Raw genomic sequence first — 24537 nt, 5'->3', positions numbered from 1 at the left:
CATCCTGTTAGGAAACTAAGGGTCCAAAAACATGTTGTAGCTGCTCCTGAGCAGGGAGCTCCTGCTTCTTGTCTGTGAAATATCTACATCTTGATTAAATGAGAAAGAAAATGAATGAATGGTCTGTTTCCTCCCCGCACCAATCCATACCCTACCAAAACACTCTAGGCGCAAGGTAGTCACGTCTCCCATTTTAACAGACACTGCCAAATTGGCACTCAAGAAAGCTGTTTCAATATTCACTACTCAACAATGAACAAAGCCACCTAATTGCTTAGATCCTTGTCAAAACTTAACAGTCTTAAACTTTGTCATTTTTGGTCAAACTGATAAAAGGGGAGGAAATGTTAGCTGGTTGATTTAATTCACAATCTAAAGAGCTTGAAGTGAGGGGGTGGGTGGAAACAACCAAAAATAATGCCTTGCAAATAATTAATGCAACAAACTATTATGGAACCTGGCAAGGAAAATGTAATAGTTATGCCGTTTATTGTGTGCCTGTTTTGTGCCAGGAACTGAGCTGGATCATTACAGGAGCTATCACTGGCTCCTGCAGTGTGGAGGCATTGGTGCACCCACTTTACAGATGCAGAAATAAAGGCTCACAGCTTTTAAGTGAAATAACTTATCCAGCTTGTATCACAAGCCAGGAACTAGGCATTTATAGAGTGACACAACCACCTCCACCTTCCAGTTTTCAAATTTTTTATCACTCCAGAATGTTCTCTCATGCCCACGTGCTATTCCTGCTCTCATGCACAGTCCCAGGCACCATTGATAAGTTTTCTGTCACTACATATTTGCCTTCTCTGAATATTTCATGTAATATGTTGTCTTTCACATCTGGCTTATTTTGCTTCGCATAATGTTTTATGAGGTTCATCCATGTCGTGGCGTATATCAATAGATTATTCCTTTTTATTGCTGGTAGGATTCCATTAGATGGACTCACCAGTTGATGGACATTTGGATTGCTTCCAGTTTGGGGGCTACTATGAATCATACTTCTATGAACATTCACAGATATGTCTCTGTGTGGACATATGTTTTCGTTTCTGTTGGGTATATTCCTAGAAGTAGAACTGCTGAATCCTATGGCACGTGCATGTTTAACTTTTTAAAGAAACTGCCAAACCCCTTACCAAAGTGGCTTCCCCATTTTTTTATTCTCTCCAGCATCAAATAAAAATTTTAAGCTGAATATTCAAGAAATTGGAAAGATTTCATATCTATTCCACCCATTCACTAGTGGATGTCTGTGATCAGACATAGTTTAGCAGCCTAACTCTGGTGTGAAAAAAGTAAGTCTGTAACACTGTCGACTCACTGGATTTATTAGTTACCCCCAGTCTGATGGTGGATCTGGTGGGGTTTCTAGCGCTGCCCTTGCCGTGTAAATACCTAGAAGGGCCCAAGTGAAATAAAGCTGACATTTTGGGATAAAGAGGCTAAATAATCACCATTTCTCAACAGCTCCTCACCCTTTCCTCACATTGTCTTTTTGACACATTAATACTGACTTTTCAGTTGTCTTTTGGTAGATCCCTTGGGATCTATGCTTAGCATCCTCACTGGATCCCTCCGGATCTCTTTCAGAACCTGCAATTCTTACCAGTAAGTAATAAATATATGGCCTTATCATATTCGTTTGCCCATCTCTCAGACCAAGAAAACGTCCTGCAAGACCTCAGCAAAACTGAATCCCATGACCCCAGCTGGTTACCTGGCCCACCTGGACACACTAGTGGTCACCACTGTCATCATTGTCCCTTGGCCACATCAGATTGTTATTTATACACACACACCAAAAAAAAAAAAAAAAACATGGCTTTCTCCCACTCCAAACCAAATGGATCCATTTTATAAGATTTCATAAGACACTCTGTTTTCTAATATCCACATGGCATTGCCTCCAAGCCTCAATTCTGTAACATGCTTGCAAATGCTCTATACTTGTCAGACATGGTTTGTTTTCAACAATCTCATAGCCTTTTTGTTTACTGGAATGCCATGGGCCTCTATGTTTACTTATTATTTGCCGGTTTATGACAAAGCATCTTCTACCCCACCCCCAAACACCCCCTCTGCCCCAGAGAGCCGTGCGCTTGATTTCCAGGTTAAGTAAGGGATGGAAATGGAGCAGGGGACCCAGAGGCAAAGAAGACTGATGAGGGAGGGTAGAAGGAAAGGAAAGAAGAGGACATGCCAAATTCTTTCCTGTTACTATGTGTAATGTTTGCTTTTTATTAATTCTCATCTAGGAGGTAAAATGTGCATAAAAGTAAACATTCCTTATTAAATTCTTGAAATGACCAAATGTATTAGTGTCACCTGTTTCACTCTAAATCTCTCTCTAAAAGCAGTTGCAAGGAACCGAGCCCCACAAAAAAAGAAAGGAGAAAAACCAGAAGTCATCACCAAAATCCAGTCATCTAATTTTCAAATCATAACAACTGAGCTTAACATCAATGCCCCCTGACCTTTACACATACACCAATGCCAAAGCCAGTAACAGACAAGGCTCCTCTTTAAGGTGAAGTGCTACTACGCACCAGCCCGCCACTCCCTCTGCACACATCATCTCAGTTGTCACAAAATCTAGGGAGGCAGCCATAATTATCCTCACTCTACAGATGAGAAACAGGGGATCAGAGAAGGCAAATGACTTGCCCAAGCTGGCATAGCTGAGAAAGAGGCAGAGGCAGGATTCAAACTGAGGACTTCAGACTCCAAAGCTCATGTTCTTTTCTCTACATCAGGTTGCCTCCGGAGTTAAATTCCCCCACCTCCTATCAGAGTTGCCAGAAGACTCTACCATCTCTTCATCATCCTCAATAAATATTTATCAAGGACCCACCACCTACGTGGCATTGCTCGTTTCCACAGCAACATGCTGTCAGAGCCACGGGAGTAGCCTGGGCTAAAAGAACAATGCTGTAATGTCCTGTGATCATGGCTCTGAAAGGTGGCAGTCAGTACTACAGCGGACGCTGTGTCGGCTGGCACAGCCTGGAGCCCGCAGGAGCTGTGCTGGGGATAAGCAAGAAGAAATTAAGTAGAGGAGAAAGGTAGTGGGTTGTCACCCAAGAAGATGGTCTGCTTTCATTATGAATGTTCCTGCAATTGTTGCTGAAACAGAATCCAAACCAGGTTTGCACATTAATTGTTCTTTTATTAGGAAACAAATCAAGCAATCCAGGAGAGAAAATAAAATTTGACTGTATTGCTAACAGTTCCCCAGAGGTATCTGGCAATGATTATCGAGTTAAATGACTACACTGCTAACAATTGCTATCTCAAGTCAGTCCCCTCTACGATCTACTTTTGCTCTCAATGTTGGATGCTGAAACCCACTAGTAAATGGACTATTTATCCCCTTATCCATTAGTTTAACTGTTTCCTTTTTCTCCCCATCTCAAATCATGTTTTGTCACACTCTTAACAGGCTGATTTTTAAATGTGTTTTTTACTACCATTCCTCACAAAAATCACTCTGGCTCATGAAACACACAGAGGGTAAGGAAGAAAGAAACTGGCTTTTGATGACAAGCTTTTGCCAGTGACTTTTGGATACCGTAACCAACATGTTACAGCAAAACATATCACCCCAACTGTGTACTAGACATAAGCTTACAAATTGAAATTGCTCCAGACTGAGACTTTCAAATTAAAAGAATATGAAGAGCACACCGAGTTTTAAAATGTATTATTTACCTAAACTTGCCTAAAGTTTTACATAAGAATTTTTAAAGAAAATCAAGCTATTGTCATATTTATACTAGATTTGGATTCCAACAATTTCTGCATTTAGAAATAAAGTAAGAAGGTAAGTCCATTTTAAAAAGTCAACATGTGCGATATTCCTACATCTACAAAATACACGAAGAAACCTGTAAATAAATAATCTAAGTTGTATGGTCCAGTTCACATTAAAACAGAAGGGAAAGACATATACAGAAAATCCCCATTTTTATAATGAATAAGGCTTAAAATGCACCAAATCTCCAATGCAAGGTAATCTCACTCTTTTAAGAAGGCCCTGGAAAAAACATGCAATCAATTGTTAAGTATACAGTTTATACTAGGTTTGCAGAAGTCATTCAGTTCAGATAGAATGAAAAGAAACATAAGGTGCTAACACAAGGAACAGTGTATTTCTTCCCAAAACTGTACTCCAGGATTGCTTTTCTTTCCCCTGTGTTCCGAAGAGCAAACAAAGAAAGGGTACTTGCTCCTCACACTTCTCTAAATGTTTTAACAAAAGGCTGCTGAATAAACACATTACTCATTTAAAAATTGAAAAGAAGTTCTATATTCTTGAGATGAAAGCAACTAGATTTGCATTTTAACAGTTGTGGGCCAGCGCCACCTGGCGGTAGTATCCGGAACCGACGTGCTTAAAGCATTGGACAGCTTCCCAAGCCCGTCTGGTGTTAGCACACGCTGCCCAGGAACGGTTTGAGACCCGTGGTGGAATACTTTTGATACTGCTTTTGCCGCGGGATTGTGACTACCGTTAATGTGTTGCAGGCTAGCCAGCTCTTGGAGGATAGTAAAATCTAACACAAAAATCCTGCCCGGGTCCCCAGGCTGGCCCCACGCATCCTCCTTTCCCCCTCTCCCTAACACACCTAATACTGACCTAAAACGAGGAAAACAAGAATTGTGCACCATCTTTAGAATGGTATTGCGGCGGTCCCTCTGCTCTCGCGTGTTAAATCCAACCTTTCAGCGTCACACATCTCCGAAGAGGTGTCCTAATCGCCTAACTTCCCGGCCCCGGAACCAGGCTGTCCCTCCACCGAACTCCCATATTGTTCCCCATTTTGGTAGGGAGCAAGGGAGACTCCCGAGCATATCCCTGGAATGTCACCCCGGCGACTCTTAGCCTCAGAAGCAGCCTGTTTAAAGAGGTTACACTCCCCCACAGCTTCTGTCTTTCCTTCCTTGCTTCCTTTCGGCGTGATAATACATGGGCACCGCTGTTACTCAGCAATTCAAAACGAGCCTTTTGCTAAGTCCCACTTGCTTATCTCATCCTGTCCCTGTGAACCCAGAAATCTCTGCTCAGCGTAGTCACACCAAAACCAACTGGTGCTAAGAAACTTCAAGGTGATTTTGAACTTAGAAACATACCTGCACCACTTGCGCCCTTCTCTCCTTTCCCCCACCGCCTGCTCCTTGGGGGATCAGGGCTGGAGGCTGCGTGAAGTGGGGTTTGGGGATGTGGAAGACGGGGGTCGTGGTGGCCTCCTGTGCAGGCCAACTTACCATCAGGAGCGTATCGGGGCAAAGCCCCCACACTGGGACTACCTCTGCAAACCTTTCCCGTGGTCAAACCCAAATTAGGGGTGCCCCAAACTTTTCAGAAGCAGCCACGCTCACAGGTCAGAGCCACTACACTTGGTGGGCCCTAACAGGTGCGTTCGTTCACGCTGGATGAAAACCCCGGGGTGGGGAGGAGGTGGAGTGCTGTTTCGGTCATTAACACAGAACACCCCTGCCACTGTGCCCTCGGCGGGCAGGACAAGCTTAGGGGCGCGGCGTGTTTAGAGCAAGTCTGGGGCTTCCCGTCCCTCCCTGGAGGAAAGAAAGCCACCGCCCCGGCAGCCTCGGCCTCCTGGCGGCCGGTCCTCCTCCCGAAAAGCGCGCGCGGCCCACGACGCCGCCGGGGACAGAACGCCCCACCCCGGCCGCCGGTACCGCCTCTCGTCTCGCCGCCCCGAACACTCAAGTGACAGATTCCGACAAGTGGGAGGCAGCGAGTGGAAATACTCGCAAGAACCGCGGAAAGTTACTCCAGCCCGGGGGGACGGCTGCAAAGTGAAGCGGGCAACTTCGTCAAACGCGGGCTGCCGAGGGGCGCGCGGGGGTGCCGGGCGCGCCCGGACAGGTACGGGGCTCAGACCGCCGGCACCCGCGCCCCGCGCGAGCCCGCGCAACTTTGCGGGTGCGGGCGCGGCGACGCGGGCCGGGGCGCCGGGGACGGAGCGGGGCCCGGCGGGCGCACTCACCTGCGGCGCTCTGCGCGCGGGCGCCGGGCAGCGGCGGCAGCTGCAGCCGCAGGAGCAGGCTGAGGGCGAGCGCGGCGAGGCTCCCCATCCGGGCGGCGGCGGGCGGCTCAGCCCCTTCCCGCGGGCGCCGCGGCCGGGACTGCAGCGGGCGCGGGGCGGCCCCGCATCGCCGGCGCGGCCGGGGCTGGGAGCGCCGCTGGGCGCCCGGGCGGGCTCGGCGGGGCTCCGGGAGCCGGCGCGGCTGCGCTCGGAGGCGAGGCGCGGCGCGGACTGAGGCGGGAGGCTGGGCGGGGGCGGGGGCGGGACGCGGGCGCGGGGGGCGGTGTCCCCCGAGTCCTAACGCCGCCGCCGTCGCCGCCGCCCGCCGGGCGCTCCGCCTCGGCCGCGCACACACCCTCGCGCGCACGCCCGCGCCTGGCACACGCCCGCGGCTGGCACTCGCGGGCTCCCCCGCGCACCCTCTGCGGGGCCGGCCGGCTCGGGGAGGCTCGCGCAGTCACGCGCCCACGCACATCTTCCCCGCACCCACGCGCCCGGCGGGGTCCGCGCCTCCTCGCCACGCAGCCAAGCCTCGTCGGCCCGGCTGGGCGCAGGTACGGGGGCGGCGGGGGAGGAGGGGAGAGAGCAGGCGTGTGAACTCGGGGCGGGGAAGCAGGTGAGTGGGGGGCGCGGGGAGGGGGGAGGGAGGGAGCTGCTGTCTCAACTCGGGGTGCGGGGCCACGTGAATGAGAGGGGTGGGCGTTTGCCCGAACCTGGGGCCGGCGTCCGCAGACGAGCGTCTCGGGCACGCCCAGAGTTGAGAATTTCATGCAAGATTCGTCGCCCCCCACAACACACAGACACACACGCTCTTCTGGGCACACCCCACCTCATCAGCCAGCCGGGCACCCCCGTTACCCACCCACATCTCTCCCTAGTTCCCACCCCCTCTCTCTCACCGCCTTCCCCCCTTCCCTTTCTCGGGAGACCGATCCGTGTAGATTTTTCCTTTTCCTTTACAGTCTGAACAAAGACCTGGCTGGGGCTGAAATCCTAAAACCAGAGATCAGGGTGCGAGCTGTTCGGTGCAGTCCACAGGCGGGGACTTTGCTCTCAGGCGGCAGGGACCTCACGGAGGAGACCAGGCGCCCCTCGTGTCCTGGCTGGGGGCCTGGGCTGTAAAAGCCGAGCAGCGATTCCTGAGCAATGCCCAAGGGATTCACACTTTGTGAACCGCCAGAGCCCTTCCTCTTCTATTTCAGCCTAGAACTCCGCGTCCTTGCTAAGGTTCCAAAGCTTGGATTGGTTAGACTATGGGGGGAAAACTATGAAAGTCAGTTATGGCTAGGGTTTCCAAAAGTGGGGAGCATTAAGCGCTGGACTGAGTTGCTGTGGTAGAGAACACAGCCTTCCTCCTCCGTGCCCCACTTCCCACCAGGTGCGGTGAACAGGTTCCCTGAATGGGTCTCCCTTCAGACCCATTAACTCCCCCTCACTCCCTCTCCCCCTGCACTCCTGATCCCAGGCGAATTCTTCCACCCTTGTCTGGCTATCCCCTCCCACCACCACCTTCTAAAGGTGATGAACTTGCAACAGCCTGTTAAACAGTGTTTCCCACACAAAAAGAACCTCCAGGGAGGTTTCTCAAACTCCTGCTTCCCAGACCCCTGCCTGGGCAGTGTGAGGTTCCACCAGTTCGAGGGGAGGGAAGGGGGGACCTGCAGGGTGGGAGACTGTTACAGGCTACCTGGGGATGCTTAATAATTCTTTAGATACCAACAGAGCGTTTAATCTCATACTCCACTAGTCTTTGGGGACACTGAGAATGGGAAGATCCCTTGTGCTCAGAGCTAAATGCTAGCTATTTCCTCCTCCAGACCCTCAACAAAGGCTTGTCCTGTGCAGATGAGTTGTTAGGGAGCCTCTAAGGAAAGGCCTGACCCGGGGTCCATGGCCTGTGACCCTGGGCAGGGCTGATCCCAGGGGTTGACACAGGAGAGCAGGTTCCTAAGTCATTAAGGGCTTTGATGTCACACTTCTAACTTGTCCCAGCTCTCCTAAACTCTTATTCATTCCTTCTCACAAGCTTTCTGGAAAGTATAAAATAGTTCTTATCACATCTTCAGCACGCATGCCCTCTGGCACCTTCCAGGGACTTCCTGCACCCACACTCTAGAGAGGCAACTTCACTGCCCTCAAAGCTCCCAGGTGTCAATGGGGTTCATGTGGCCCTGAGAAAAAGCTCCATTCCAAAGGTAACTGAGCTGGTGGAGCAGGCTGTGCCGCTCAAGGAGAGCCATGGCCCTCTAAGCCTTCCCACCTGCCCTCCACATCTGGAAACTACCCCTTGTATTCCTTCAGGAATGCATGCTCTCCAGGGCTCTGGCACCCAGTCACACCACCAAGTTTTCCACCTGCCGTTCCCTCTGCCTTGAGGGCTCTTTTGCATCATCCCCCTGGTACTCACACTGGTTCTTAAGGCTTCTCTGTGAAACTTTGGCAGAGAATCCAGTGCTGATTAGAAAGGAGGGGCTACTCTCCTGTCTGTCCCTGTCATCTTGGGGAGCTGGGGGACTTGACCACATCTTCACCCCGACACAGGGCTAAGCTTAGCATCAGTACTGAAGCAAGGAGGCAGGGGCCTGGGGTCAGCTTTGTGATGCTGCGAAGAATGGGGTGATGCTCTGCATGCTGCCCCTCTCAGTTCTTCTCCAGAAAGTATCCTATGTCCTCAGGGTGACTTTGCCCCTAAACCCATGGAACCTTTAGCAAGACCATTCTGGGCCTCAGTTCCCTATCTGCACAGTGGCTTCCCTTCCAGTTCTGGTGGGGTCCAAGACAGGAAGTGTTCAGACATTTTAGCTGCAGAGCTTTAATCTGAGTGCAGTTTTATGGGAAGCCTGAAACATGGGGCATTCTTTCAATGCATGAGCTGGCTGCCTGCCATGTGCCAAGAATGGCAGGACTCTGGTTTTGCACCTTGAATAATAGACATGGTCTTTGCCCTCAAGGAGCTTACAGTCTAGTGGGAAAGACTGGACAAAGAGAAGTGAAGGACATGCAGATGCAGGGATGGCCGCCATCTCCCCCCCTCACCATCCCTCCCCCTCCCCCTGGCTATGGTCAGCCCCTCAGTGGGGAGCAAAGAACCAGGGAGAAGACTCCTTGGGTTAGGGTGCCTCACTTACCCCTGGGGAAAGCCCAGTGATATAGCTACTGTTTCATCCCCATCTTATACACAAGGAAACTGAGGCTCAGAGAAGACAAAGGCCCTGTATAGGGAGTCGGCGAAGGAGTGGCTACACCATTGAAGCCTTCTGTCTTCTTGCTGTGGCACAGGGGGCCACTAGCCATTTAAATCTAAAATCTAGAAATTCAGGCCTTAGTCTCACTAACTATATATCAAGTGCTCAGTAGCAACATGTGGCTAGTGACTGTCATATTGGACAGTGCAGATATAAAATATTTCAATCACCACAGAAAATTTTACTAAATAGCACTGATTAAACTACAGCCTGTGGGCCAAATCTGGCCTATTACCTGTTTTTATAAGTAAAGTTTTATTGGGGCACATTCATGCTTATTTATTTGCTTACTGACTATGGCTGGTTTCTCCAAAAAGTTCTGTAACTGTGCTGCTCAAAAGCAGGAGGTCCAGTGGTTGGCCAAACCTGGACCACCTCTTGTTTTTATAAATAAAGCTATATTGTAACACAGTCCTACAACATTTGTTTGCAATATAGCAGTGGCTGCCTATCTGCATTACAAAGGCAGAATTGAGTGATTGTGACAGAGATTATCTGACCCATACGGCTTAAAATATTTACTGCCCTTGTCTTTTATAGGAAAAGGTTGCCAGGGCCTTCTCTAGAGGCACTCACACAGTGCGGTCTGACAATCTGGCCTAAAACTGGTTCTCAAAGGGGTCCTGGGACCATTAACATCAGCATCACCTGAAAATGTGTTAGAAATGCAAATTCCCAGACTCTCCTCTAGATCTGCTAAATCAGAAATCCTGTAGTAGAGCCAAGTGATCTGTTTCAACTTGAACCAGATCCTCATGCATGCTGAGGTTGAAAAACGCTAATCTGAAACACAGTGAGTGGCTAGCACAGTAAAGGTGCTAACGGGCTCCCGTGGGAACAGAAGAGTCTGAAAAGATGTCAGGTGGGTGACAGCCCATGCACCGCCCGGTCGCTCTGCGGCAAAGCCTTTGACAGCCCTTCGAGGAGGCCCCAGCCAAAGCCCAGGCCCCACTGCCTGATGGCCCCCACCTCCCACGGAGTTGTCAGCACATTTGGAGCTGTCTCCACACATAAATTCATGGACCAGCTGTCTCTTTTAATCTGGTTGCAAGATGAAACCATTAATAGATGTCAGACACATTGGCAATGATCTCTTCATTAATAATTTCCTCCTTTCTGAGGAAAAAAAAATTAGTAACAAGCAACCATCAATAATTCAAAAATACAAGTTAACCTTTCTATTAGCAGAGTGGCTCTGCACATACCACGGACTCTTTTAGACCAGTAGTTCTGGCTTGAATAATGCTTTAATGGCAAGAATATTAATAGGCATTAATGCTGTCTGTCAAGACATGCAAACATAAATAACCCAAGTGCAACTTAGAAATCACAAGTATTTTTCAAGAGTAACCTCATGATCCAACCATTTTGTTCTGTAAAAACATGCATTATCCAATAACATTGCTGTGTCTAAAAGCGGGACTTGACGAATGCATCATTTTCAGGCTGAGGGCCTGGTTAGATTTCCCGTGTGCTGACCCAGCGCTGTCGCTGTGTAATTTCCTCCCTTCAGGGTTGGCTCCCCTCTCTGGGGACACACGGAGCCTGACACACGTGCAGGTGACTTTCATGTGGATGTTGGTGTGCTCTAGGCAAGCACTCTCAATTCCTTACACCGGTACTCTTACATGATTTTCAGACCACCAACATGTGGTTCCTCTTCTAGGATGTGCTCTATTTTGGTAACACCCCTCTTCTAGGTGAAGCCCAGCACCTGCTCACGTTCCCCATGCCTCCACTTACCACCCAGGTGAACACAAACTTGACACTCTCCCTCTCCAGATGTTTCCCTCTCTGTGAAATTGGAGTGATTATTCCCACCTCACTGAGCTGAGTGAGAATTAAGTGAGTTAATGGTTGTAAAAACACCCACAACAGAGCCTGACCCACTCAAGAGATCATTTCCTTTCCTTTCTCTTCTACTTCCAAGTCTTAGATTAACATACCACACAGCCTTGACTCCAGGCCAACTATCACAGACACCTGGTCGGCAACACGGCACGGACAGCCAGCTGTTCATCCTTGGGCCAAAACAGCAGCACATGGTCCAGGCTTTTGGCAAGTAGGCCTTAGTGCCTGGGATGCCCTCAATTTAATGCTAGGACTACATCTTGTTTTGCCCAAGTGCGATCTGCCAAACAGCTGTTTCTTTTAATCTAACACACATGCACACACGCAAAACTAAGTGACAGGTGCCAAGCCCCCACCACGGATGTTTGTGTCTCTAACCTATGCCCAGCCTCATGCTGAGCAGGGGAGATGCCAAGGGAAAGTGACCCCACCCACAGGAGCACCCAGCCAGCCCACACTGAGAGGTCACACGGCTCCCTGGGAACAGGGTCGTGTTAGTGGCAGGGTCTGACTAGTGGACATCAAACATGACTGAAATACAGCCCCAGCCTTTTCTTCTTGCTTCCGGCAAAGTGGTTCTCTGATGAAGCAGGCGAAAAGGCGCTGCTCTCACGACAGCCGGTGTCCTAGAGGTGGACACGAGTCCCCGGACTCTCAGCCTCTCTTCTCTGCCGACTGGACTGGGATTCTGGGGGGCCCCAGGTAGGGGTGGACTCACCGGGTGGGCAGAGGTGGGGTGAGCCCGTTGCCTCTCCACATGCCCTGCAGTGAGCTTCCCGCAAACCTCCGCTGCTCCCTGCCACCAGTCTCCCTACCCCAACCCCGCCCCACACACACAGCAGCCAGAGCCATGTTCAAGACTGTCACTGCACAGTCTTGTCACGTGCCTACTTAAAACCCTTCACAAGTGCCTTGTTGCCCTCAGGATGAAGTCCAAAATCCTTAACCTGACCAGCAAGGCCCTCCACTAACTGAGCCCAGCCTGCCTTGCTAAGCCCATCCCCTCCGCGATGCACCTTAAACTCCCACCACACGGAGTCCTCACCAGGTAGAGAAGTGGGCGAGGGCATTCCAGGTGGCAGGAACTGCTAGGCAGATACCCAGAGACGTGAGAGAATCCACACGGTCAAGTAGGATAGGCATGTGCTGACAAGGCTGAGATCTGAGTGACATGGCACTCTCTGGCCTCTGACTGACTACATTTACAAATTTACACCACTTACCCCAAGCTACCCCAGACAACTCCCTTCCCTCCCTTCAGACCTTTGCCTATATAGTTCCCTTTCTCTGGAATGCCAAACTCAAAGTCTTTATCCCTATCTAGGCATCCAAATCCCAGTGCTCAGCTTGGGTAGGAGCCCAGGACCGGACTTGTCGCAGGTGGGCTGAAGAAGAATCCGTTAGTTCATTCCCATAGTGCCATTTGCAGAGCTGCCCTCTCCAAGGGTAGCAGCACCTGAAGCTCCAGACTGTGGCTTACATACTCTCATATGCCCCAAGCCAAGCCCCAGGATGCAAACAGCAAGCACTCACTAAATGTTGGTGAAGACTAGGTCCAAATTAGCCTGCCAGGGCCAAAAGGAGTTTAGGAGATTCGATGTCCCATCTTTCAAGAGCTATGAGAAAGTCAACCCATCAGAAAGGACCTGGCTCACAGGTGCTCACGGGGTGACGTGTCAGGACATTTCCCAACTCTCCCTGATCCTAGGAATCAACAGGAGCTCTTCCTGATAACTCAGAATCCTCATTCTTCCCAGAACCAATGAACTGAAAACTTCAGGGAAGATCCTGTGGGTTTTCCTTTTTATCAGACTGTGCCCAGGGGAGTCTCATGCAAGGTCGTAATGGGGTAACCCTCTCCAGCCCGACACAGGAGCAGCACATGCGGTACTGGGGTCAGACTCCAGAAGCCCCTGGCCCCGGCCTAGAGTAGTAACTGGCCTGTCCCTGACCAACAGGAACCAAGAGAAAAGACCTGGGGGCTTTTGTGTCCTGTCTGCTCACCCAGGAATAGACACTGGACCTCTGAGAAAAAAAATATATATATATATGGCACCAAAAGGTTTGAAACAGAAATGATACAGAAAGAACGCCTCATTTTTTTAAAGAAATTTTTTAAACTCCCTTCAGACCTCAGGTTTCCGGATTCAGCTTCATCAGAATCCTTGATTAATATACTTCGATGGTGTTACCCTGTCTAGGCTTCTATTATTAATAGTATTTAGTTGTTTATGTTTATTGCTTTTATGATTGTATGAATTTAGTATTTTATTTCAGTAACTTATAATTTAATTATTGTATTTTGAGGAGTACATAGGGACCTCCTACCCACCATGAAAACCACGCCCTTGACAGTAACAGAATATGCCCACAACAGTCCAGCCCTTGAATGCTGCGCAAATCAAATGCAGGCTGGCTAGGGGGCCTTTAGTAGGGACATCTCAGAGCCCAGTTGCTCCTGGGCTCCCACAAAGCAGCCAAGCCTGGGTTTCTGCTGCAAAAGTTCTCCACCCTGCTGCATATTACAATCACCTGGGACCCCACCCTTTGCCATTGAGCTTGTAGTAGGAGCCCAGGCAATGGAATTTTTTAAATCTCCCCAGGATTTCCACTGTGAACCACTGCAAGGACTCCTCACGTGGAGCCTCCCCACCCCTGGGTGGGTGAGATAGGAATCATCTAAGAACTTTAGGGTGGATGTTTGGAGTGGGGGCTACACAGAGCTCTACCCCCTTATATTGTTATATACCCATATAAAGACCCCACCCCCTTGGCCACCTTGGGGAATCCCTGCACACACAGAGAGATGTTCCTAGAGAGGGTGTGGTGGGCAAGTGGACAGTGCATTTCTTAACATGGGTCTGTGGGACACACCCTCTCCAGAACCACTCAGGGTGTGGGTTAATTTTGCATGGAACTGAATCAGAATCCCTACTCGCTGAGACTCAGAAGCTTGGTTTTTTAACTTAAACTCTAGATGATTCTCAGGCACATGTAAGTTTGTGAATGGTTGATGTGGCATCAGGAACAAGGGGAACTGAGAGCCTCCAGGGGCAACTCCAAGCCAACTGAGGTCAGTTCTGCATCTTGCCCATTTTTGTGTATCTGACACCTATAAGGGCACAGGGGATAAATACTGAGCATGGAACATAAACACACATTGTATTTTAGACAATCTTCCTTTTTTCTCACAAATGATAACATCCAACCCAAACAAGCTTAGGTGAAAAGAGAAATCCAGTGGCTTATTTGGCTGAGCAATATATGATCACCTTCAGGCAAAGCTGGATCCAGGTACTCAACTGCCATTCTCTCTCCCTCTCTCTCTCTCTCTCCCTCCCTCTTTCTCTCTGTCTCTCTCTTTCTCTCTCTCCATATCTCAGTTGTGCTTATCTCACTGGGTAGTCAGAGAAATTGTTTAGTTCTCACGGCTTAGCACCCTCAGCAAAAAAATGCAACCTTCTGCAGCAACTTTCTGTAAACAACCCCAGTGAAGACAGGGATTGGCTGATTTGGGTCACATTCCATTTTCTGAAACAACCAGTTTGGCCAAGGAAGTGGTGGGGAGAGCAGTGCTACAATTGGCCAGCCTTGGTCATTTGTCCACCCCTGCATATTAACAATGGTCATGGAAACTGACAGCCCCACTCAGACCAGATGGCATGGACAAGGGATGTTTTCTCCAGAGGATCTTGGGCTGTCAGGTAACATCCATCCACCTCACTTCAGAATCAAAATGTTTATAAACCCCTTCAATAAGTGATCTACAGACCTAACCACGTACCCAGAGCCTGCCCTCTCTACCACCTACTCCGCCTCTCCCCCTGACATACCCACATAGACCCTATGATTTTTGTACAACCTCCCCTTCCTCTGAACCAAAGCAGAAGTATCATCCTTAAAACATCTTCAACCAGCCCACTGGAATAAATGTTTGTTCTTTCAGCTTCAGAATGCAGCATCTGTTGAAGGAATGTTTCACTATACTGCACAGGAATGACAGCAGCGAACTCCAGCCCCCAGGTTCTCCTCCACGCCTCCCAAAACCAAGCTTGGTAGTGGCAGAGGACGTCCAAACAGACCGAGATTGTTCATCGGCATGACAGGCCAGACGGCGCACGTTAATTCAAGCCATCCTCACGTCAAACAAAACGTTGATAAATCATTTTGTCTACAAGCTTAAAAAAATGCTAATAACTCAAGGCAGAATGAGGGTGAGTTTGTTGAAATGAGCATGAAGAATGCAGGGTACAATCTTGGAATGTAAAACTATAGAAAATACCATCTGGGAACCCAGGAATCATCTGTCTTATCTGGATTCCTGTCTCAGAGTGGCAAACTTAGGGAAAGGTTTGAGGACAGAGCGTGCCTCAGGCTCTGGGGAGGGGGCTGAAGGGCAAGGGCGCAGAGGTGTTCCTTTACCGGTAAGACCATTCATCACTGTCCACCTCAGATGCTTCAAGATTGATAATCTGGGGGATTTTTCACTTTGGTTCTGCTTTGCCTTTTTGAACTGTTTGAGCTTATATTTACTGTGAGCCAGGCCCACAGCTAAAAGCCTTACATGCATGATCAGCCCTACGATTCTCTTATTAGTCCCCATTTAAGGTGACGCACCAGAAGCACAAGGCGGCTTGGTGATTCAGGTTGGATATTGGTTTTAGGTTTTGCTTTCCTCTTGGCATCTCCTGGACCTTTAAAATCACTGAAATTGTGTCTCCCAACCATGGACCAAGTATATTGGAATTAGCAGGGAATGCCAAGCCAAATCATCCCAAAACTCCTCCTTTTACAGACACTGCAATAGAGCTTTGCTGGGAAACAAACATAAGTTCAGTTTACCCAAAAGCCAGAGCCCCTGTAATACGTTCCCAGCTAGGTTCTCCCTAGAGCAGAAAAATCTGCCATTATACTTTGGGTTGACTGTGCATTTTTAAGCCTTTGCTTTCTGAATTTCCCAGGCCTTACCTACCCCAGGAAGAACTGAGATGTGATATGAAAGACCACGTAGCCCAAAAAATCCCCAGATTAACAAACATGGATGTTCCACAGTGCTCGTTTGGGGTCAGACTCTCTGTCCTAAAAGACCAGACCTTTGTGTAATTCTTGTTTCCTATGAGAAGAACATTAAGGGCCCATAAGTGTTTTAAAATATAAGTGCATGGAATTTTGCAGCCTTTCAATAATCAGGTTCTCCATGTTGATAGAATTCAAAAAATATCAGGAATTGACAAGTGTTAAATGCTTTCTTAACTGCTAATAATGATTCACCCCCTCCATCCCCTTTTTCTCCTCCTGTAACTCTTCGAACATGAATTTATTTTCTATTTGAAAGCCAGTCTCACTGGTTATTAGATATTCTCCCTGCTGTCACTATCAGTAAATTATTAAACAGCTGACCAAGCTTTGTTTTAAAATGATTCTCTTATGAAGCTCAGTGATATATTTGCCATGAATACTGAATGGTGCCGCGGTCTCTAAGGACGTGTGAATGATTCCTATTTACTACCTTTAGCAAAATGTGTGTGCAATTAGCAGCAAGCACTTGGCTTGAATCATAGTTACTAGAGATGCCTAGAACTCATTTACATGGAGGCCTCTTGAGCCAATTACACTTCTGAGTGGGGTAAGCATGGTAAGCTTCTAGGCCATGTCACAAAATAGCATTAGACCTCTCTTTTGTCATTCCTCACCTCCTTTCTCATTCTGCCACCCTGAGCCTCAGCATACCTGTAGGGATCTCTTATGTACAGGAGCAGCTGGCTTTGAGTGAATTTCCATGTGAGGAAAATAATTCTGGTGGGGATAAAATTACTTAACCTGTTTGTCAGTTCCTCATCATTAAAAGGAAAATCATAATTCCTACCCCATGGATTCTATTAATGTAAACAAAGCCCTGAGCACAGTTCCTGGCATATAATAAGGGCTTGGGAGTGTGAACCTCTTTTTTCCTACTGACTCCTGCATGAGTCCAGACTTTCTGGGTTGTAAGTGACAGAGACCCATCTCAAAGTCACTTTAGCTAAAGAGGACATGCTTTGGTTTACCTAATTAAACAGTGATTGGTCAGTAGGTCTAGCCAGGAAAACAGAAACTGCTTCAAGTATTTACAACAGGGAGAATTTAATTTAGGATATTGGCTATAGAGGTAATGAGGGATGTGAGAGTTCAGAAAGGGATAGGAAGATTAGTCAGAGATACACAAGAACAGGTAGCTACTCCCAGCCTTAAGATGGAGGGACAAAGGTCCAGGAAGCCCAGGAAATGTGAGGAGGGTAGAACCATGACAGGTGTGTGATCAGCCCTGTCCTTGGGCCTGAGGGATTTAAGGGACTTCAGTTGGGTAGTTGGGCCTTCGGTTGCATTGTATGTCCCAGGAATGTCCACCAGATTTTTGCAAAGTACCCTGAATACAGCATGACGTTACCAGCCTTGGGCACCCTGGATCTAGGTTGCACGAACCCTTTGGCGGCTCTGACAGAGAGGTGGTGGGGCTCTGGGCCCAGAATGTCACATCTGAGGGCTCAGCACCAGATGTTGGCCGGGTGAAGAAGGACCACATAGCACCTTGAGGACAGCAAGCGTTGCCGTCCACTTTGCTCCCATCAGAGTTTGTTTATTGAAAACTGGTTGTTGAATTTGGAAGCCAGGCTCAGCAGGGCCCAAGTGCAGAATCTAGTTTGAATAAAGTCAATCCAATATTTTAAGTAATGATCATACTTTACAGCAGGCTCTGAAAGGAAAGAATGAGATACGCTGTAGGAAATCTAAGAACGAGAGGAGGTTCTGGGGGCTGTGGAGTCAAGAGTTGGTGCTATTCATCGTCAAAGGGACTCACATAAACAGGCCTTCCTCAACTTCTGAATCCCAAAGCCTCAAGCAAAAATTCTTCCTATCTGTTGAAAAAGTATTCCAGTCTGTGGAATCGGTCTCTTGATAAGGCAGTAATTACTGGAGCAGATTTCGCAGATACAGAGGCATTTTTTAATAATTTTAATTATTCAAAAGCTTGATTATCTAGTCCATGGATCAAAGGCCAAAGAGGAATAAAACTGTCTGGAAATGGTTACCATGATGGGGAAGGGAGAATTCAGTTACTTTCACAGAAAGCTCTCTGTGACTTTATCAGTAAGTTTTTGCGCCCTGCAGTTTTCACGGTAGATGGACCACTGGACTGGGCATTAAGAGACCTGGGTTCCAGGCCTGCCTCCCCACTGCTAACCCACTGCATCCTTGTCTAAGTCTCTTTTCCTTCCTAGAACCCTGTAAAATGAGTGGAGGAAAGATAGAAGAGATACAAAGAAGGGCACTGGACCTCTGTCAAGTGCAACCATACTTTTTTAAGTATAGATACCATTGGAATTTTTTCTTGGACAATGAAAATCCAGGGAAAGTATGACCGTGGGAGCTCTGATCATATTTGGCATTGAGAAAGTAGATGGACAGCTGCGTGGGGTAGATGAGACATGCCAGCCAGATGAATGGGTACCCAAAGAAATGCCTGCTTTGGGAGGGAAAAAACCAACTCCATTCATTGAGTATTTAATTGAACATCTCGCTTACACCTGTGGCCCTATGTGAGGTGATGTCTTCGAGGAGTTTGCAAGGGCAAGGATGTCTTCTGTGGGTGGTAGTCCACCGATGGGCCTACTTGAATGATGTCATCAGAATATTTTGGAAGCAGAGACATTGTCCTCATGTGTTGTCATGGTAAGTCACGCCCTGAGCCTCTGTATAAGTCCTCTCTGCAGACATAGTGATGAGACCACCTCCTCAAATGTGTGCCCCAAGTGGGCTTGATGGCTTTGCTCATGGAGTGATTGCCTCACCTCCAACATAGCCTTCAACATGCACCCCTAGCTTTGGTCCAGGTTTAGGTGTTAAAGAGCTCATAATGTTTCCCATATGAAAAATTTTCAGTCAACATTAGGCCAGTTGACAAACAGCTTTCAATTTATTTTCTCAGTGGTTCCTCCAACCACCCACAGAGCTCCTTCTTGGCTGCCTCTTAGAGCATCGTGATTAAGAGTATGAACCCTGGACTAGATAATCTGGTTTGAATCCCTGGCTGTGTGACCTTGGACAAGTCCTGTAACCTTTCTGTGCCTCGGTTTCCCAATATGTAAAAAAAATGTCTATCGTTCTAAAGGTTTAAAGTGAAGTGTCTACACATAGTAGATATCATATAATGTGGAGTGCCTGCACATAGTAGATATGATAGGTAAATCAATAGCTATGTTACTTTATATAGCTTTTTTCAGCCCTTAGGATTCAGTTACCCCATGTCTAAAGTAGGACAATATCCTTACACATTTATTCAACATATACTTACTGGGGTCCTATTTAGTGCCTGTCACTGTTTTGGGGGCTTAGGATACCACACCAAATAAAACAATGTCCCTGTCCTCATGGAGTTTGCCTTTTCATGAGTGGAGGGGGCAGTTAAGACAAATGAATGCATGACATAGAAAAAATAAGGCAGATAAATGCTTTCAGATATGTTGGTCAGGGAGGCCTTTCTGAGAGGATGAGAGGATGATACTTGAGCAGTGACCTGAGTCAATGGAACAAGTGATTGAAGGCAAAAACTGGATTAAAGTCGTAGAGAACAGCAGGTGCAGAGGGCCTGAGACAGGACCACACAGGCCACATGCAAGAAACAGCTATGAGACAACCCTGGCTACAGAAGAGTAGGAGAAGAGAAAGTGGTAGGTGAGAGCCCAGGGGAAGCCTCTGGGGCTAGAGGTGCAGCCTCACAGGACACGGAGAGTATCCTAAACGTGCTTGGAAGACATCAGAGGGATTTGAGGTGAGGGTGACAAGGTGGGACACATACACAGATTACCATACAAAGTGTTCAAGACACCAGAAGAGAGGAGTTACCTCAGTAGCAGGAGAACAGGAAAGCTTCAAGAGCTGAGTAGACATTAAATGGGAGGAAACCAGTATTTCAAATGAAGGTAAATCTGCTAACATGATACTTAGGGGATCCATGTGGTTTGTTCATTCACTTACCACGGCCACTTCTCTGTGCTTTGTCCTCTACTAGGTGCTAAGGATGCAGTTGTGACTAAAACCCAGCCCAGTGTCTGTCTTCACTGAGTGCACAATGCAGGCCAGGTGAAGGGAGGAGTAGACTGGTGTTAATTCCTATTAAGCCACCAGGATTCTGGACTGACTTGGTATTGCAGCACAGCGCACCGAGGCTGTGACCTCCACTGAAGAGATGCTGATCCTGTGCCACCTCCTCTGATAGATAGGCAGGTATTTGCCACTCAGCATGAAACGGTGACATTCCCTCTGATTGTGACATTCCCACTTCACATTTACAGTCATCTTCGGGACAACCTGTAATGCTTCTGGCCACTGGTGTAGGACCAAGCTCCTGGTAGTGATTTATTGTCCCAAAGGAAAAAATGAAAAACAAAAGTAAAATCCATCCTAAGATAATAAGTCATCCCAGAGAACAGCAATCTAGCTTCGGTGTTAATCAAGCTCTTTGAGGAGTCCTTACTTTGTGCCAGGAACTCTGCTAAGTGTTTCACAATAATTAACTCATTTAATCTTCAAAACAGTCTGTCCTCACCCTGCACGTACCCCTTCACCCTTACTTCTTCCGCACACAGTGTCTGGCTCCCAGATCCCAGCACGTGCATTGCTTTGCCTGAGGGTTTTCTCTTCCTGACAGAGCCCACTTTACAGGTGGCACGACAAGCCAAGACTGTCAGGGAGTTAACACCTCCTACGTATGCACACACATGAATGCGTGCCATATGTGTGTGCTCATGCACAGGAGCAGCCCTCAGGGAAGAATGGATGGGAGTCGGCAGATGAATACCCCAGCTCCTTCATCCTTTCAGGGTATGTTTTACTCTGAGGTGCAGGTGACATGGCCTTCCAGGGCCCCCAGCAGGATTAATTCCAATTACCCATGGTCGCAGCTTGCTTAGTAACTCACTGTCTATTGGCCATTCTCTTTCCTGTATCCCTCTACCCTTCATCCACCTCCACCTCCCAACTAATTTCTTGTTCTTAAATCCAAGTCTCAGTGTCTGCTCTCAAGGGATGCAGATTAAGATAAAGCCCTGGGAGAGGGAGAGGTGCTATATTATCATCCTTATTTGGCAGCTGAGAAAACTGAAACAGAGAGGTTGAATAACTTGCCCAAGATTACAGAGCTGGCAAGTGACAAATCCGGGCTCAAACCCCACCACCAGGCTCCAAAATCCATGCTCTTAACCCTGATACTCTGCTGCCTCTGGCTAGAAAAACAGCCCAAACCCACCGAACCCCAGCCTCATTTAATCAGCTTTGGGAGACACGCAGGTTAGTGAGCTACGCGGATGCATCTATAACGTCCTCTTTGGAGATCCAGCATGTAATTCCGAAGTGTGTTTGAGAAGGCATTTGGTGGGATTCTCCATGCAGTGGCGGCCACACGGCGATCCATCAGCCAGCTCTGACAGAATTGATCTCCCAGGTCAGGAAGCAAACCTCAATTCACGTAGGTTGCACTTCGAATGCAGCCCCTTAGTAGCACATGGAAGAAAAAACAGAATCAATGACAGCTCTTGTCAATGAGTTTGTTATGGCAAGAGGCTCTCTGGGCTGAGTGCCGCTGCTGACACTCCAGACGTACGCTTTTTGGGGGGGTGCAGGGCAGGGGACTAGGGCAGTGTTGTGATAAACGCTTTGCCTGTGTCTTTCAGCCCAGCCTGTCAATGCCTTGACGTTTCCAAGTCCTCTTTTGATCCAAGCATCTTCATCCAATAGCGCAAAAGCGAAATGAGTATTTACTTGGTTCCCAGGCCATCAACCATTCTTTTTCCTTCAAACTAGATCTCTCTGATTTTTCAATTTTGTTTCATGTCTAGATGAGTAATTTCAGAACCAGGAGGTTGGGGAGGCCTGAGCTTCCTCACTCAGGATTTCTTGCCTTTACACAGAAAGAAGAGCCCATCTTAGCAAAATTGTCTGTGTGATTCATTTATTGCAGACACTGATGAAAAAAAATTTTTTCTTAAAGATATTTTGAAAATCCTGGACCATTATGGTAGGAAATAACCCCAGAAAGTGAGGCAAGCTAGATGCAAAAATTTAGTATTAGATTTATTTTGTCATTAGAAAAGCTTATCCCTTTTGCTTTTTGTGTATAATTTGAGATAGAAAGGATGAAACACTGAGGAATGGAAGATCTGAACAAAACTGCTTCTCCTGCCCTGAAGATTAATGTTTTCAAAATACAAATTTATTTTTCTCATGGCAGGGTCATCTGTTCTTTATTCATACCTTCTCATACACCCTTTTCATGTTCAACCAACAGATAGAACTAAATTGAAAAGAACAAAAGTGGGAAGGGAATAAAATGGAAGAGATGGAGGGAAGGGAGGGAGGGCAACAGTAAAGAAAAATAGTGTGTGGAGAACATTCTTCTGATTCCAAACCATAGCTCCTCAATGGCCATCTGCAATGAAAATGCAATGGACAGTTAGTCACCGCCTCCCTTAACGCCATCCAGGTAGGTTCAGCCTTTTAATGTCTTGATGTCAGAGCATGTCTCCATTGTCCTTTCCACCACAGAACGGTGGTGACTGCAGCCCAGAAACAGAGTTTTTTAGTGTACTTCATTCCCCATAAACCTTAGGGCTCTTCACCATGAAAATACCTGCTAGATTCTGAGGGGCTAGATTATGCTGTGTAATAACAACCCCCAAATCTCAAGAGCCTTGACGCAACGAAAGTTTACTTCTTGCTTCTGCTACCTTTCTGTTGTGGAAATAGTAAGTAGCGTCTCTGCTCTACAGTGTCCTTACTCAGGGGCCCAGACCGGGACCCCAAGGAGGGAACAAGCTAAATGTCACAAGCTCATAGAAGGGTGGGAGGCTGGCCTTAGAAAATGAGCAGGATTTTTACAGGTAGACATGAGAGACTGGTATTTTTAGGTGTGAAGAAAAGCAGAGCAAAGGTGAGAGGGCCAGATCGCAGGCGTCACGTTACGGAAGACTGAGCACAGTTGGCCCCTGAAAGACAAGGGAGCTGGTTCCCCCAAGGGGAAGATTCATGGGTGACTTTTGGCTCCCTCAAAACTTAACTACTAACCGCCTCCTGTTGACCAGAAGAAGCCTTAACAATAACATAGTCAACTAACACATATTTTTGTTATATGTGTTATATACTGGGTTCTTATAATAAAGCAAGTAGAGAAAAGAAAAGAGGTTTTTTTCAAATTATCACAAATCTCAAAAAAAAATTTCTAACATGTTTATCAACAAACGTCTATGCATAAGGGGACCCATGCAGTTCAAACCCCTGTTGTTCATAGGTCAGCTCTAGTTTATGTTGCCATAAGCAGAAGGTGTGTTTAGGAATTCAAGCTCTAAGGAGGGTGGGATAAGCTCCTGGGAAAACTGCGTGCCAGGCTAGGGAGGCTGGACTTCTTGCAGCAGATTGGACCATCACTTATTCATTCATTCATTCATTCATTCATTCATTCGATATGTACAAGTACCGTACTAGGCTTTGTGGATGTAGATCATGAAGATGGAAGAATGGGAATCATTTTGGAAAAGATTTTGAAAGGGGAATTGAAAGAATTGGGTGGATTTATGAAGAGTGAACTTATGAGGGTAGGAACTGAGGCCTGGAGGTAGAGAAGGTGCTGGAACCAGCACCCAGGAACACAGAAAGAGCAGGAGTGGAGGGGGTTGGCTTACAAGCCACAGGATGTGCTGGGTCTGAAATATGCTGGGTTTGAGGTGCCCCAGAGCCACGCAGGGCATATGCCCACCCAGCTGCACTTCGGTTCCATCATACAATGTGTGGGGAGCCCTCTAGTGGACATGCTTGGAGCTCAGCCTAATCCTTTCAGCCCTGTTAGTGTCTGTGGGACTCAGCCCTGCATCTTGCAGGGGATCATCCCCTGGCCTTTGCCAGTGGAAGCACACTCTGTAACTCTCTAGGAGACTAACTTTGGGCTCCCAGAGCCACTTTTCCTACCTGCCCCCCAACACACACACACACACACACACAGATGTGGACATACCAGGTATTTAGGTCTTCCTGGAACAGCCCTCCGTGACTAGCTGGTACAGAACAGGGAAAGCCCAGCTTTCAGGCCAGTGCTGAGGCATGCCTTCTGCTCCAGCACAACCTCCAGGACCAGGCAGAAAGCTCCCCTCCTTGGAATTTGGCCCAAAATCACATTTCTGGTCCTTCCTGGCCTTCTTTCCCCACTCACTTACTGATTTTTCCTGGGAACAGTTCCTTAATCACTTGCAAACAAATCCCCATCTAAGGGTCCCCTTCTGGGAAACCCAGCCTACGTCCAGCACTTGCAGTGTGCCAGGCCCTTTGAACAAGACACATCTGGGGCTTTCAAGGAGCTCAGG

At 47.8% G+C, this 24537-nt stretch overlaps 1 protein-coding gene and 2 long non-coding RNA genes across 18 annotated transcripts in view; 1 reads left to right on the top strand and 2 right to left on the bottom strand.

Annotated features, from left to right (window-relative positions):
- The window catches only part of PTPRT (protein tyrosine phosphatase receptor type T), a 970716-nt gene extending 964448 nt beyond the window's left edge, over window positions 1-6268 (bottom strand). For 12 of the 14 annotated variants that reach the window (XM_073236577.1, XM_073236581.1, XM_073236583.1 and 9 more), the window contains exon 1: window positions 6015-6268. In XM_073236577.1, the coding sequence (XP_073092678.1) occupies window positions 6015-6102 (88 nt within the window). In that variant the 5' untranslated portion in view covers window positions 6103-6268. The remainder of the gene's footprint in view (window positions 1-6014) is intronic. The other 2 variants (XM_073236584.1, XM_073236589.1) reach the window with 2 other exon arrangements.
- LOC140849462 (uncharacterized) overlaps window positions 5157-24537 on the top strand; it is a 33723-nt gene continuing 14342 nt past the window's right edge. For 2 of the 3 annotated variants that reach the window (XR_012131330.1, XR_012131329.1), the window contains exons 1-2: window positions 6373-6607; window positions 15096-15363. This is a non-coding gene — a long non-coding RNA (uncharacterized lncRNA). Of the gene's footprint in view, window positions 5894-6372; window positions 6608-15095; window positions 15364-24537 lie in introns of those variants that run through there. The other variant, XR_012131331.1, reaches the window with a different exon arrangement.
- Window positions 20204-24537, bottom strand: part of LOC140849463 (uncharacterized) — a 51189-nt gene continuing 46855 nt past the window's right edge. The window contains exon 3 of the long non-coding RNA XR_012131332.1: window positions 20204-22613. This is a non-coding gene — a long non-coding RNA (uncharacterized lncRNA). The remainder of the gene's footprint in view (window positions 22614-24537) is intronic.

The sequence above is a fragment of the Manis javanica genome, chromosome 5 (genome assembly GCF_040802235.1).
Source record: "Manis javanica isolate MJ-LG chromosome 5, MJ_LKY, whole genome shotgun sequence".
Classification (NCBI taxonomy): domain Eukaryota; kingdom Metazoa; phylum Chordata; class Mammalia; order Pholidota; family Manidae; genus Manis; species Manis javanica.
The sequence above is the reverse complement of the archived record's forward strand: the minus strand, read 5'-3'. Positions and strand labels throughout refer to the sequence as shown.